We start from the raw sequence: 15,388 nt of genomic DNA on the forward strand, positions 1-15,388 counted from the left end.
AGAGGAGGTGGTAATGGAGGTGGTAGAGGAGGTGGTAGAGGAGGTGGTAGAGGAGGTGGTAGAGGAGGTGGTAGAGGAGGTGGTAATGGAGGTGGTAATGGAGGTGGTAGAGGAGGTAGTAGAGGAGGTGGTAGAGGAGGTGGTAGAGGAGGTGGTAGAGGAGGTGGTAATGGAGGTGGTAGAGGAGGTGGTAGAGGAGGTGGTAGAGGAGGTGGTAATGGAGGTGGTAGAGGAGGTAGTAGAGGAGGTGGTAGAGGAGGTGGTAGAGGAGGTGGTAGAGGAGGTGGTAATGGAGGTGGTAATGGAGGTGGTAGAGGAGGTGGTAGAGGAGGTGGTAGAGGAGGTGGTAGAGGAAGTGGTAATGGAGGTGGTAGAGGAGGTGGTAGAGGAGGTGGTAGAGGAGGTGGTAGAGGAGGTGGTAGAGGAGGTGGTAATGGAGGTGGTAGAGGAGGTGGTAGAGGAGGTGGTAATGGAGGTGGTAGAGGAGGTGGTAGAGGAGGTGGTAGAGGAGGTGGTAATGGAGGTGGTAGAGGAGGTGGTAGAGGAGGTAGTAGAGGAGGTGGTAGAGGAGGTGGTAGAGGAGGTGGTAGAGGAGGTAGTAGAGGAGGTGGTAGAGGAGGTGGTAGAGGAGGTGGTAGAGGAGGTGGTAGAGGAGGTGGTAGAGGAGGTGGTAATGGAGGTGGTAGAGGAGGTGGTAGAGGAGGTGGTAGAGGAGGTGGTAGAGGAGGTGGTAGAGGAGGTGGTAGAGGAGGTGGTAGAGGAGGTGGTAGAGGAGGTGGTAGAGGAGGTACTAGAGGAGGTGGTAGAGGAGGTGGTAGAGGAGGTGGTAGAGGAGGTAGTAATGGAGGTAGTAGAGGAGGTGGTAGAGGAGGTGGTAGAGGAGGTGGTAGAGGAGGTGGTAGAGGAGGTGGTAATGGAGGTGGTAATGGAGGTAGTAGAGGAGGTGGTAGAGGAGGTGGTAGAGGAGGTGGTAGAGGAGGTGGTAATGGAGGTGGTAGAGGAGGTGGTAGAGGAGGTGGTAGAGGAGGTGGTAGAGGAGGTAGTAGAGGAGGTGGTAGAGGAGGTGGTAATGGAGGTGGTAGAGGAGGTAGTAGAGGAGGTGGTAGAGGAGGTGGTAATGGAGGTGGTAGAGGAGGTGGTAGAGGAGGTGGTAGAGGAGGTGGTAATGGAGGTGGTAGAGGAGGTGGTAGAGGAGGTGGTAATGGAGGTGGTAGAGGAGGTAGTAGTGTTCGATTGGTTTTTTATTCTTCTCAGCCTGAACTGAGTACTAGAGTGGAGGGTAAGAAACTCTTAAAGGGGAATGCCACCCATTTTAAGAAATCACTATACGTTCCTCCTGTGCCCCAGGACAGTTCAGCCAGTATCTGTGAACACGCACCACTCTCTCCTAGAGCTAGAGCAGCCCCAGATGTTACATCCCAGTGACATCACCGATTGTAGGGCTCTCTCTAGCTTCAGGAGAGAGTGGTGCGTGTTCACAAATACTGACTGAACTGTCCTGAGACACAGGAGGAACGTCATGTGAATTCTTAAAATGGGTAGCATTCCCCTTCGAGGTTGGGATGGTCACAATTTAAGACTGATCTTTGTCTCTCCCCCCTGCAGCTCCCAAGGTGGACAGGGAACAGGCTGACGGACCTGCCAGAACAGTCTCATCAATGGTAAGAAACCCCATTGCATTAACACAGAAAGTAACAAATCACAATTACCAGAGGTGGAAAGTAGCTAATTAGAGTTACCACAGGTGGGACGTAGCTCATTAGAGTTACCAGAGTTGGAAAGTAGCTAATTAGAGTTACCAGAGGTGGAAAGTAACTAATCACAATTACCAGAGGTGGAAAGTAGCTAATTAGAGTTACCAGAGGTGGAAAGTAGCTAATTAGAGTTACCAGAGGTGGAAAGTAGCTAATTAGAGTTACCACAGGTGGGACGTAGCTAATTAGAGTTACCAGAGGTGGAAAGTAGCTACTTAGAGTTACCAGAGGTGGAAAGTAGCTAATTAGAGTTACCAGAGGTGGAAAGTAACTAATCACAATTACCAGAGGTGGAAAGTAGCTAATTAGAGTTACCAGAGGTGGAAAGTAACTTATTAGAGTTACCAGAGGTGGGAAGTAGCTCATTAGAGTTACCAGAGTTGGAAAGTAACTAATTACAGTTACCAGAGATAGAAAACAACTAATATACTTGAGTACTGTACTCAAAGTACAGATGTATTTGAGAATTTCCATTTGAGGAAACTTCTGACTTTTACTCCACTACATTTCAAAATAAATATTCTAGTTTTTAGGCTAGACCATTCATCTGAACCATACAGACTTTGTGGAAAAGGTTTTGTATAATATATAAATCGTATATATAACATAATAAAAGTTTCAAAGTTCAAGCCTGCAACTCAGATCTTTCAATCTTCAGCTAGTGTTGAAATGATTTAGTTTGAAATGAAAATGTTTTTCGAGTCCATATAATAGCCAGACCCTCTGTTTCGCCAAGCTTCATGGAGGTTCTGGGGAACATCTCGTCAAAACAACTGGGTTAACGAGACAGTGGAAATCCTGAGGCAGCCATTTTATAAGAGCTAAGGCCTCTGGATTTACACGCTCGCTCAAGGCTGTGAGTTTGAAAAACGTCCGTCTCCAGAAACGGCAACTCTGGTTAGTTTCCTGAGTGCCGGTGGCACGCTCCGCTCCCATTGGTTTGTAGCAGGACATTAGTAGTATTACAACAGGCCACTGTGTCTTTTTTTTTAACCCACCTTTGCGCTCAATGTTCCCCAGACCTGAAGCGTGATGGAATGGAGGTCTGGCCACGTGAGATTAATATAGCAGAGGAATAATGTGAAAGTAGACCTTACATTAGATCATGTGCATACTGTATCATACCCACCACAGTTAGGACAGCCGAAACCCGTCCAATCTTTCACCGTCGACTAAAGACGCACTTCATCAATGATTATCTAAAAAAATAATAATACAAAACTCTAACCCTAACTAACCTTACTGTCATGCACTTGTCCTAATATACTAACCTACACTGTAGCACTCAACACTTTGATGAACATTGTTACTCAGCTGATAGAGTTGTACCCTTCCTGCTGTCTTGTTGTCAAAGCTTTGGATAAAAGCGTCAGCTAAATGACAAAATGTAAATGTATCTGGTGGCTATTCTTTAAACATGTCCTTCCTTCTCTTCCACAGTCCAACTCTCAGGGCTTCAGAAATGGTGAGTCTTTACTTTCCTTAACATGACATTCACGTGACATGACATGTTTTTACATACGTATATTTCTATGTAAAAACACTAACTAAACCCAGCCTATCCTACTGGACAAATGTGTCCAAAAGATCATACTGATTACTTTTTTTTTTTTGTCTTTTTTTTTTTTTTGCTTCGATTTCTAGCAGGTTATACATTTGTCGGTATCAGATTTGAGTATTGGGGAAATTCTCTTGATACCGATATGCAATACCGGTATCAGTGTATCCCTGGTTGATAGCAGTGGGTAGTGACCAGGGGTGTAAAGTACTTGAGTAATTGTACTTCGTTACAATACTTAAGTGCTGTTTTGGGGGATTTGTACTTTACTCGAGTATTATTAGGTTTGTATACTTGTACTTTTACTCAATTACATTTCAGAGAAAAAAAACATACTTTTTACTCCTTACATTTAAAATGCAGGCCTACAAAGTACAAATCACGCAGGTCCAAAACATTTTATTAGTATATTTGTTTCTCTGGCCGAACTAACGTTAACGTTATTAATCCTGTGGCCGCACTTTATTTAAAAACAGCCAATCAAATCCCCATCAATGGAAAATTAACCCGCCCATTCCCATGCTGATTAGTCCTTGTGCAAGACTAGAAAGCGGGGATCTTTGATTAAACACCATGCTATCAGAAGAATAGACAGTCCGAAAAAAAGTTTGTAGAAACTTTTTGACTTTTACTCTAGTGTGGTTTTAGCCAGATACTCTGACTTTTACTTTGAGACGGTACCCATACTTTCCCTTAAGTATAATTTCTGGGTACTTTTTACACCCCTGGTAGTGACTAGTGTGATATTTCCGTTGTAGGCTCTGGGTCGCAGGCAGAGGTGTTCCACTCACCACGCTGTCTGTGTTTGTTTTTCAGAGGACCTCTTCCAGAAGGTCATGAAGAGCCATTCCAGTAGAACGATGACCCGCCAGTAAAACCAAAGAAGAAGAACCTGGATGAATCTCCCACCTTTAATTCACAGACCAATCCGAAGAATAATTCCTTTTGCTGGAGGAATGCGTTCTTCCAGCGGCAGCCGTCAAAGACCTGCATCTATCCATGCGTTAACCCTTTCACTACCAAAAGGTTAACCCTTTCACCGTGACAATACAAAAGGTTAACCCTTTCACTGCCACACGGCAAATGGTTAACCCTTTCACTACCACACTGCATACGGTTAACCCTTTCACTACCGCACTACAGACGGTTAACCGTATGTAGTGTGGTAGTGAAAGGGTTAACCGTCTGTAGTGTGGTAGTGAAAGGGTTAACGCTGCAGTGACCACTGTAGGGAATTCTCCTTTTTTTAAACGTTACACAAGCAAAACAAATGTAGAATGAATGTTACAGAAGAAAAGTGAGTCAATTGTAGCTCAGAAACCAGTGCCTTTTCACATGGTGGATTGCCAGGCCATTACGTGTGTCTTTCTCTCAGCTGAATAGAAACCACCGCGTTTGAATCCAAACAAGTACAACAATAATGCAGCAAGCTTGCAGTAAAAAGTAGGCCCCTATGATGGCTACGCCTGTACCTTGAACTCTCAAAAGGGTGATCAATTGTCATTTTCTCAAAGACTGCCATCTTGAATAAGCCAGCACTAGGTGATACATGAGATAGTTATTGTTGTGGTTGTACAATTGCTTTCATATACCTTTACCAGAAACAGTGTTTTGTCATATCAGAACCCCCCCCAAAAAAACAAGAACAATCAAGCTATGACCAAATATAGCGCTTTAGTGAACTTTTGAATTATTCACTTTTGGAACTTACATTTTTCTCTTGTCAAAGTGAGGTGTTCTTGAGAAGCGTATACTGTGCTTTGTTTTTGATGTTCATCATGTAGCATGTTTGCATGGTTTGAGCTGGAGCAGGTGAATAAAACCTTTCAGATGCAGAAAAAATGGAAGAACGGAGGTCGAATTCACCTCCGGGGATGTTGTTATCACAGATTAATTTTCTTTGTTTGTTTGTTTGTTTTTGTTTTACTTATTTTGTTTGTTTGTTTAAATCTTTTTGTCTTTTTTTTCAATAAACCTGTAAAGGCGCTCCAATATTTGAACACACACATCCATTCCAACTGTAACATACTGTAGCAATATTTTGTGTGTGTGTGTGGAAACCAAAGAACAATGTCTGCATACATTTCTAAAATGAAATAAAACAGTCATTTTGTAGCCGCAGAGTTTGAGGTGGGTTCATTGAAAGTGTCTCCACGTTGCTTGCTTTAAAAGAAAAAAAGAAAAGAAAAATCTGGTGTTGGGTTCGCTGGCACGTTACAATAGGCATATTGTGTTATTATTATATCATATGTGCACACAATATAAACCTTCTGTTTGAATTGCTCCTGAGGTCTGACTCCCGCTGAAACCAGCAAGCCCTCCAAATATGACCGGATGACCCTATCGGTGTGTAATACCTTGAGAGCCGAATTTCAGATATATTAAACAGTAATCTTATTCATGTGATGTCAATAACGGCCCCGTCCAAGACCAATATCTGCAGCCTTCACAACCCCGAAATGAGTAAAATTTTAACTCTAAAACACCTTTGAAGTTTCTTTTTTCTTTTTCTTTTTTACGATGGAGCTTATTATGTAAAAAGCTCCTTTTATTGTGTGTTTTCTCTGGAGAGGTACAGGGGGAATGGTTGTGGAAAGAATGTGGTGAAGGTTGGTCGGGACCGTCTCTGAGTTACAGCGTCCTGAGAAACAACCCCCTGGGATAGAAAACCACTCACACAGAGAAGCAATGGAGGAGAGGAAGGAAGCAGATGTGCGTGTGTGTGTATGTGCATAAGCACGTTTGTGTGTATGTGCATATGCACGTTTGTGTGTATGTGCATATGCACATTTGCGTGTGTATGCACGTTTGTGTGTATGTGCAATTGTGCATATGCACGTATGTGTGTGCATATGCATGTTTGTGTGTGTATGTGCATATGCACGTTTATGTGTGTGTATGTGCATATGCTTGTGTGTGTGCATGTTTGATGTATGTTTTGAACGTGTGTCATTTACTATATGGGAAGAGGCAGGTGTGTGTGTGTGCCTACAGTCTGTGCGTACGTCTACACCCATTGGGAGTTTAAAAGGACAGATATATATGTGGTCAGTTCAGTGTGTGTGTGTGGCAGCCTACTGGGGGATGAAGGGTAGATTTATGTGTTCGGTATCCAGCTCCCAGTTGGACAAACCTCTAGAAGGAGGATCTGGAACAGTGAGGCTGAAACATTCCAACATTGTTCTACACAGTTAACAGCCAGACACTGTGGGGCGAACGGGCAGCGCTACGGGGAGCAAACCATGGAGGAACAAATAGAGTGTTTTTACATTGAGTCTTGAAGACTGCACTGTGGAAGAGCGGCGCCCCCACGGGCTGCGTGCCAGAGGCGCTTGGGCTCAACACGGGGCGATAAGGCCACTTTGGGAACCATTTTATATTCCATGCTGTAGAAATCAGACCGTAGCCGTGTCGTGTGCGACCCAGAAGGGCTCGTGTTGGACCCAGAAGGGCTCGTGTTGGACCCAGAAGGGCTCGTGTTGGACCCAGAAGGGCTCATGTTGGACCCAGAAGGGCTCATGTTGGACCTAGAAGGGCTCATGTTGGACCCAGAAGGGCTCGTGTTGGACCTAGAAGGGCTCATGTTGGACCTAGAAGGGCTCGTGTTGGACCTAGAAGGGCTCGTGTTGGACCTAGAAGGGCTTGTGTTGGACCCAGAAGGGCTCATGTTGGACCCAGAAGGGCTCGTGTTGGACCCAGAAGGGCTCATGTTGGACCTAGAAGGGCTCGTGTTGGACCTAGAAGGGCTCATGTTGGACCTAGAAGGGCTCATGTTGGACCTAGAAGGGCTCGTGTTGGACCTAGAAGGGCTCATGTTGGACCTAGAAGGGCTCATGTTGGACCTAGAAGGGCTCATGTTGGACCTAGAAGGGCTCATGTTGGACCCAGAAGGGCTCGTGTTGGACCTAGAAGGGCTCATGTTGGACCCAGAAGGGCTCGTGTTGGACCCAGAAGGGCTCGTGTTGGACCCAGAAGGGCTCGTGTTGGACCCAGTAGGGCTCATGTTGGACCCAGAAGGGCTCATGTTGGACCCAGTAGGGCTCGTGTTGGACCCAGAAGGGCTCATGTTGTCGTGTTGGACCCAGAAGGGCTCATGTTGGACCCAGAAGGGCTCATGTTGGACCTAGAAGGGCTCATGTTGGACCTAGAAGGGCTCATGTTGGACCCAGAAGGGCTCATGTTGGACCTAGAAGGGCTCATGTTGGACCTAGAAGGGCTCATGTTGGACCCAGAAGGGCTCGTGTTGGACCCAGAAGGGCTCGTGTTGGACCTAGAAGGGCTCATCTTGGACCCAGAAGGGCTCGTGTTGGACCCAGAAGGGCTCGTGTTGGACCTAGAAGGGCTCATGTTGGACCCAGAAGGGCTCATGTTGGACCTAGAAGGGCTTGTGTTGGACCCAGAAGGGCTCGTGTTGGACCTAGAAGGGCTCGTGTTGGACCTAGAAGGGCTCATGTTGGACCTAGAAGGGCTCATGTTGGACCTAGAAGGGCTCGTGTTGGACCCAGAAGGGCTCGTGTTGGACCTAGAAGGGCTCATGTTGGACCCAGAAGGGCTCGTGTTGGACCTAGAAGGGCTCATGTTGGACCCAGAAGGGCTCGTGTTGGACCCAGAAGGGCTCGTGTTGGACCTAGAAGGGCTCATGTTGGACCTAGAAGGGCTCATGTTGGACCTAGAAGGGCTCATGTTGGACCTAGAAGGGCTCATGTTGGACCCAGAAGGGCTCGTGTTGGACCCAGAAGGGCTCGTGTTGGACCTAGAAGGGCTCGTGTTGGACCCAGAAGGGCTCGTGTTGGACCCAGAAGGGCTCATGTTGGACCCAGAAGGGCTCGTGTTGGACCCAGAAGGGCTCGTGTTGGACCCAGTAGGGCTCATGTTGGACCCAGAAGGGCTCGTGTTGGACCCAGAAGGGCTCATGTTGGACCTAGAAGGGCTCGTGTTGGACCTAGAAGGGCTCATGTTGGACCCAGAAGGGCTCATGTTGGACCCAGTAGGGCTCGTGTTGGACCCAGAAGGGCTCATGTTGTCGTGTTGGACCCAGAAGGGCTCATGTTGGACCCAGAAGGGCTCATGTTGGACCTAGAAGGGCTCATGTTGGACCCAGAAGGGCTCATGTTGGACCTAGAAGGGCTCATGTTGGACCTAGAAGGGCTCATGTTGGACCTAGAAGGGCTCATGTTGGACCCAGAAGGGCTCGTGTTGGACCCAGAAGGGCTCGTGTTGGACCTAGAAGGGCTCATGTTGGACCTAGAAGGGCTCATGTTGGACCCAGAAGGGCTCATGTTGGACCTAGAAGGGCTCATGTTGGACCTAGAAGGGCTCATCTTGGACCCAGAAGGGCTCGTGTTGGACCCAGTACGGCTCATGTTGGACCCAGAAGGGCTCGTGTTGGACCCAGTAGGGCTCGTGTTGTCGTGTTGGACCCAGAAGGGCTCGTGTTGGACCCAGAACGGCTCATGTTGGACCCAGAAGGGCTTGTGTTGGACCCAGAAGGGCTCATGTTGGACCTAGAAGGGCTCATGTTGGACCTAGAAGGGCTCGTGTTGGACCCAGAAGGGCTCGTGTTGGACCCAGAAGGGCTCATGTTGGACCTAGAAGGGCTCATGTTGGACCCAGAAGGGCTCGTGTTGGACCCAGAAGGGCTCGTGTTGGACCCAGAAGGGCTCGTGTTGTCGTGTTGGACCCAGAAGGGCTCGTGTTGGACCCAGAAGGGCTCGTGTTGGACCCAGTAGGGCTCATGTTGGACCCAGAAGGGCTCATGTTGGACCCAGTAGGGCTCGTGTTGGACCCAGAAGGGCTCATGTTGTCGTGTTGGACCCAGAAGGGCTCATGTTGGACCTAGAAGGGCTCATGTTGGACCTAGAAGGGCTCATGTTGGACCTAGAAGGGCTCATGTTGGACCCAGAAGGGCTCGTGTTGGACCCAGAAGGGCTCGTGTTGGACCTAGAAGGGCTCATCTTGGACCCAGAAGGGCTTGTGTTGGACCCAGAAGGGCTCGTGTTGGACCCAGTACGGCTCATGTTGGACCCAGAAGGGCTCGTGTTGGACCCAGTAGGGCTTGTGTTGTCGTGTTGGACCTAGAAGGGCTCGTGTTGGACCCAGAAGGGCTCGTGTTGGACCCAGAAGGGCTCGTGTTGGACCTAGAAGGGCTCATGTTGGATCCAGTAGGGCTCATGTTGGACCTAGAAGGGCTCATGTTGGACCCAGAAGGGCTCATGTTGGACCTAGAAGGGCTCATGTTGGACCCAGAAGGGCTCATGTTGGACCTAGAAGGGCTCATGTTGGACCCAGAAGGGCTCGTGTTGGACCTAGAAGGGCTCATGTTGGACCCAGAAGGGCTCGTGTTGGACCTAGAAGGGCTCATGTTGGACCCAGAAGGGCTCGTGTTGGACCCAGAAGGGCTCGTGTTGGACCCAGAAGGGCTTGTGTTGTCGTGTTGGACCCAGAAGGGCTCGTGTTGGACCCAGAAGGGCTCATGTTGGACCCAGAACGGCTCATGTTGGACCTAGAAGGGCTCGTGTTGGACCCAGAAGGGCTCGTGTTGGACCTAGAAGGGCTCACCCAGAAGGGCTCATGTTGGACCTAGAAGGGCTCGTGTTGGACCCACTAGGGCTCATGTTGGCCCCAGAAGGGCTCATGTTGGACCCAGAAGGGCTCATGTTGGACCTAGAACGGCTCGTGTTAGACCCAGAAGGGCTCATGTTGGACCTAGAAGGGCTCATGTTGGACCTAGATGGGCTTGTGTTGTCGTGTTGGACCCAGAAGGGCTCGTGTTGGACCAAGAAGGGCTCGTGTTGGACCTAGAAGGGCTCATGTAGGGCAAATTTACCTCTGGTTCAGTCCAACCTGCCCCAACTCCGTGATTTGGATAGCTATAATCTATTTATTTTTTCATAGAAAAGTTACATAACACAGATTTAAAATCGTATTTTCAATAAAGAAAATAATAATAATAAAAATAATAATATAATATACGGTAAATAATAATAATAAATCTGCCAATGGGGGTAGAAAATGTAATTTACTCCAACTGACAGTTGTCCCTCACGACAGTTGTGATTGGAGGATCACGAAAAGAGGGCAGTGTTGTGAGATCGGTCAATTAAACTGAACTTGTTTTTATGAAACGTCTTCTTTAATATCTTAAGATATGAGGCAGGTCACACAGAAAAACAAGGCATGTCACCGTTTCACTATCATTCTGCTTGTTTTGAGAGAATCTTTGGAACCAGCTCATTTGTATTATAGACAACAACAACTCTCCATCAGCAAGGACCTTCTCCTGAAGGACACAGTGATGAGTGTTGTATCTATCATCCGTGATTCATCTGAGGGCAGAGTGATCAATTACATCACCATAGTCCAGGACTGAGAAGAAAACTGCTTCGACAATACTCTTCCTACTAATCAAAGGAAAGCTGGTTCTGTTTCTGTATAGGAAGCCAATTTGCTGTTTGGAGGCAAGGTTGTCTACATGGAATTTTTATGTAAATTTCTCATCAAGCCACACACCAACATATTCAGTGACTCTCTCAATGATAGAACCTCTTACGGTAGATATGTGTAAACCATCATATTCAATGTTTCTGGGCAGATTTCCAGACACTAGGAAATATTACTATTGAGATAGAAAGATTTTTTTTAAAACATGCGTCAATTGCTCTGTAATTAAAGGAGCAGACCGTTTTAGAAAGAAATTGTCCAAATTATCCTCACCAGTAGAGGTCCTGGGATCTATGGATTGGAGAGTGTCGAATACTTCATCATGTGAAAAGGGACTAAAGAAGAATTGAGGGGTGTGATCCACGGAACTCACACAATCAGTGTCTATATCAACATTAAGATCAACAGGAAAAAGACCAATTGTGTTTTGGCTGGAAATAACACAATTGTCAACACTAATATGAGCGGGTAGTGAATTAGAGGTCTTGTTTTTCTTTAAGTTAACTGCCTTCCAAAACTGAGCCGTGTTTGTGTAGGAACTTATTAACTAGGAACTAATTAGGAACTAATTAAATCTAAGTAGTAATCTGATTTTGACTTTCTCATAGCATGTGGTACATCTGTTTCTGAGCTGTTTAAAGGCAAACCAGTGTTGTGGATCACCTGAGTGTCTAGCATGTGACCAGGCCTTATTCCGGTCATTAAGCAGAGTTGACAACTCATGCAAGAACCAGGGTGCTATTCTATCTTTAATTCTGAGTCTCTTGAGGGGAGCATGTTTATTGATTAGAGAAATAAGAGTATTGTGAAGAGGTCAAGGGTCACTTAAAATCTCCCACCACCAATAGTTCATAATCAGAACGATTTTAAATGAGGTTTTCTAGAATGTCTACAGTTTCTGTGCCCGCAGCTGGGGGTCTATACACACCGATTACACCCATTGAGGAGGCCCCCAACTGTGTATGCTGTGGAGTGGGACCTGTACAGATACAGATAGAGAGAGATATGCAGATAGAGAGAGATGCAGATAGAGAGAGAGATGCAGATAGATAGAGAGAGAGACAGATAGAGAGAAAGACAGATACACACACACTAGTGCTGTCAGGCGATTAAAAAAATTAATCTAATTAATTACAGGATTTGTAATTAATTAATCTAATTAATCACATTTTAATCGCATAACCATTTTATGCCTGATATTCTATATTCTATAATCATATTTCAAATTGCAAAATGTGTCCGGATGGCAGAATTCAGTACTGTATCTACAAAACCTTCTGTTTAATCATCTTCCATCTATTAATTTGCTTAGATTTTTCAGGTCTGGTCAATTTGAGCATGGTGTTATTCACAGTCAAAGATTAAAAAAAATTATTGATATTCTCATTTGGTTCATTACAATTTACTCAAAATAATATTTTCATTCAATCAATCACCGCGCAGATTGATTGATTGAATGAAAATGTTATTAACAGATTGCAGAATGGGTACAATACAGTACGGCTCAATACACACAATTGTTTTTTTTTATCCACTTTTTCTCCCATTTTCTATATTTTCTCCCATCCCAATTTCGTATCATCCAATTCAACCCTCCCCTGTCACGAACGCTGTTTCTTGCCTCCCACAAGCCGGCTGCAATGTGGACTAAGTCATACATAGCACAAGTCCCCTCCGGTACTTGAGGTAACAGCAGTCGCATCTTTTCACCTGCGCAGCTCGATCTCTCAGTGGCGAGGAGTAACGAGTAGGAGGCTCACGCTGCCCCCGACACTTCCTGATTCTACTGCGCAGGCGCACCAACCGACCTGTAGGAGTCGCTGTCCACAACGCCCGATCCCCACCCATCAGTTTCCCACCCCCTAATACGGCCAATGTGTATTAGTACGGACGACCAGCTAAACTGAAAGCAAATGTGGAGAGCGGGGCTCGAACAGGCGAGCCCAGCGTCTCCAGATTTCATGGAGAGCGCCTTGCCCACTACGCCACGTAGCCGCCCAATACACACAATTGTTAAGGGGATGCAGAGAAAGACTTTCGTCTTGTTTACATCAGGGTCCCCCATTTTCAATTCATAATGAATTGTAAGGGTGCAACTTATACCGTGCAATCCATTCTTTGTGGATCTAGCCCACAGTATTTCTGACACTGGGAATACATTCCCTGAGATGTCCCTAGAATCAGATACCAAGAACATGCAAATGGACCATATTAAAAAAAATCTGTAAATGTGTATTCTACATTATTATGGAATGAATGAGATACAAAGAAAATATTATAAAAAAAAATTCATAACGCGATAATTTGCTGTGTAATTAATTAATCTAATTAACGCGATAAACTGACAGCTAAACTAATATATATATATTAGGGATGTCCGATATTATAGTAAAATGTGATATCGAAAAATATCGGTATCGAGAAAAAAAAAAAGAAAAAAAAACGATTATTATTATTATTTTTTTTTTACATTTATTTAACATTTATTTACCCAGGCAAGCAAGTAAGAACCAATTCTTATTTTATTTATTGTCAAAAGTATGCATGTTGGTTTAATTCAACAACAAGATATATGTAATGTTAATTTTTACTTTTTTAATGATCATATTTTGCACAGATAATGCTTACATTTAGAAAGCCTTTTGAATGCATCCAGTGAAATTATTAGTTACCTGAAATTATTCAGTTTTTTTGGGGGGAAACCCTGCATATATCGGTATCTGTTGATATCGGTATCGGTATCGGAAATTAAGAGTTGGACAATATCGGAATATCGGTATCGGTAAAAAAGCCAATATCGAGCATCCCTAATATATATATATATGTGTATATCTATAGAAAGATCTATAGAAAAGAAAGAGAGAAAGGGAGAGAGAGATATACAGATAGAGAAAGAGAGAGGGAGCCAGATACAGAGAGAGATATACAGAGAGCGAGAGAGATACAGAGAGAGACAGATACAGAGAGAGACAGATACAGAGAGAGACATACAGAGAGATACAGAGAGAGATATAAAGAGAGAGATAAAGAGAGAGAGATACAGAAAGAGTGAGAGAAATAGAGAGAGAGACAGATAGAGAGAGAAAGACAGATACAGAAAGAGAGATATATAGAGAGAAAGAGAGATACAGAAAGAGAGACCAATAGAGAGAGAGAGATAGAAAGACAGAGAAAGAGACAGATATATAGAGAGAGACAGAGAAATAGAGAGAGAGACAGATAGAGAGAGAGACAGATACAAAAGAGAGAGACACATGTTGACAGAGTCACTTATGGGGCGACAATAACTTTGTCATGACGACTAGGTCCTCTCACTTCAGCCCTTAATCGGCGTGGTTTATTATCACATTGCACATTAGTACATGAGACCTTCTCTCTGTGAGAGGTAGGTGGGAAGAGACAGAGAGGGAGGGAACATTCCCTTAAATACCCTCTTAGGGCCCGCGTCCACCTAGCGCATATTTAGGACCGCACGCGTCTGTTTTCAATGTATTACAATGGGGAGGGAGCGCATGCGGCCGCCTCTAGGAAATGCGCTGCCGTCGGCGTCTTTTCTCAGCGTTTTTGTGCGGACGAAAGTTGAAACTTTCTGAACTTTCAGAGCGAGGCGCTGAGCGCATTTTCAGACAACCAATCACAGCCATTCATCTACCACTCTGTTTGTAACCTGACACCGGAGCTGCCTGCCTGTCTGGCTGTCTCCACACAGACCATTGAGATTCGCGACAAAACTAATAATAATAACTACACGAATACACTACTAAAAAGCTAATAAAAAGCAAAGGGCGAACTGTGGTGTCAGGCAATAACTATATATATAATTAATATACAATAAAGTTATTCAAATATGCTATAATATGTGCAAAACCGCGGCATGGCTGTAGATTTCTTTCTGTCATCTACAAGATGCGCGTCAAGCCAGCGCTGCCGGCGCACTCCCAGCATGTTTCACGGAGAAATATGCGCTAGGTGGACGCGGGCCCTTACCTGGCGCCAGTGTCAATAGCTCTGCCTATAGCGCCCTCTAGTGGAAACAGTAAGACAGTTACATGCAATCGTATACATCACATAACTTTAACACTCCCACTTACGGCTGTCTTGTATACTGTACAACTTTTTCAAAAACATCTTTCAAAGAAAATAGTACAGCTCAGAGCATCAAAAAGAATATGGCAGTCAATACTACATAACAGGCAATATTTACACACCAAACATGACCTCTGCAAATCTTCTCAATTTCAGTTTGGAAACAGGCTTCGTCATAGCGTCTGCAACCATGTCGTCTGTCGGACAATAAACAAGTGTCATCCTTTCTTCCCTGATGACAGATCTGATGAAATTATATTTTATATCCACATGTTTACACCTCTGTCGGCACACAGGGTTTCTCGCATTTGCAATGGTTCCCTGGTTGTCTTCATAAACCAGTGGCGGCTGGCCACTAAGGGCGCTCGGGCGCCGCCCTCCCTGGTTAACCCTGGTTAAAAGAAAGAAGAAGATTTTTTATTTTTTTTTATAGCCCTATAAATAATAATAAACATGTTTAAAATGAATAATATTTACTCATTTTAAGTATGTTTGTGTTTCTAATGCACAATATAACGTTAATATATCAAATATAAATAATCGTTTTCCT

At 45.0% G+C, this 15,388-nt stretch overlaps 1 protein-coding gene across 1 annotated transcript in view; it reads left to right on the plus strand.

The window, feature by feature from the left end:
• tgfbi (transforming growth factor, beta-induced) overlaps positions 1-5,427 on the plus strand; it is a 47,841-nt gene extending 42,414 nt beyond the window's left edge. The window contains exons 15-17 of the mRNA XM_084332221.1: positions 1,606-1,661; positions 3,195-3,219; positions 4,129-5,427. Coding sequence (XP_084188347.1) covers positions 1,606-1,661; positions 3,195-3,219; positions 4,129-4,187 — 140 coding nt within the window. The 3' untranslated portion in view covers positions 4,188-5,427. The remainder of the gene's footprint in view (positions 1-1,605; positions 1,662-3,194; positions 3,220-4,128) is intronic.
• The last annotated feature ends 9,961 nt before the right edge of the window (positions 5,428-15,388 follow it).

The sequence above is a fragment of the Notolepis coatsorum genome, assembly GCF_963971535.1.
Source record: "Notolepis coatsorum genome assembly, chromosome: 16".
NCBI lineage: Eukaryota > Metazoa > Chordata > Actinopteri > Aulopiformes > Paralepididae > Notolepis > Notolepis coatsorum.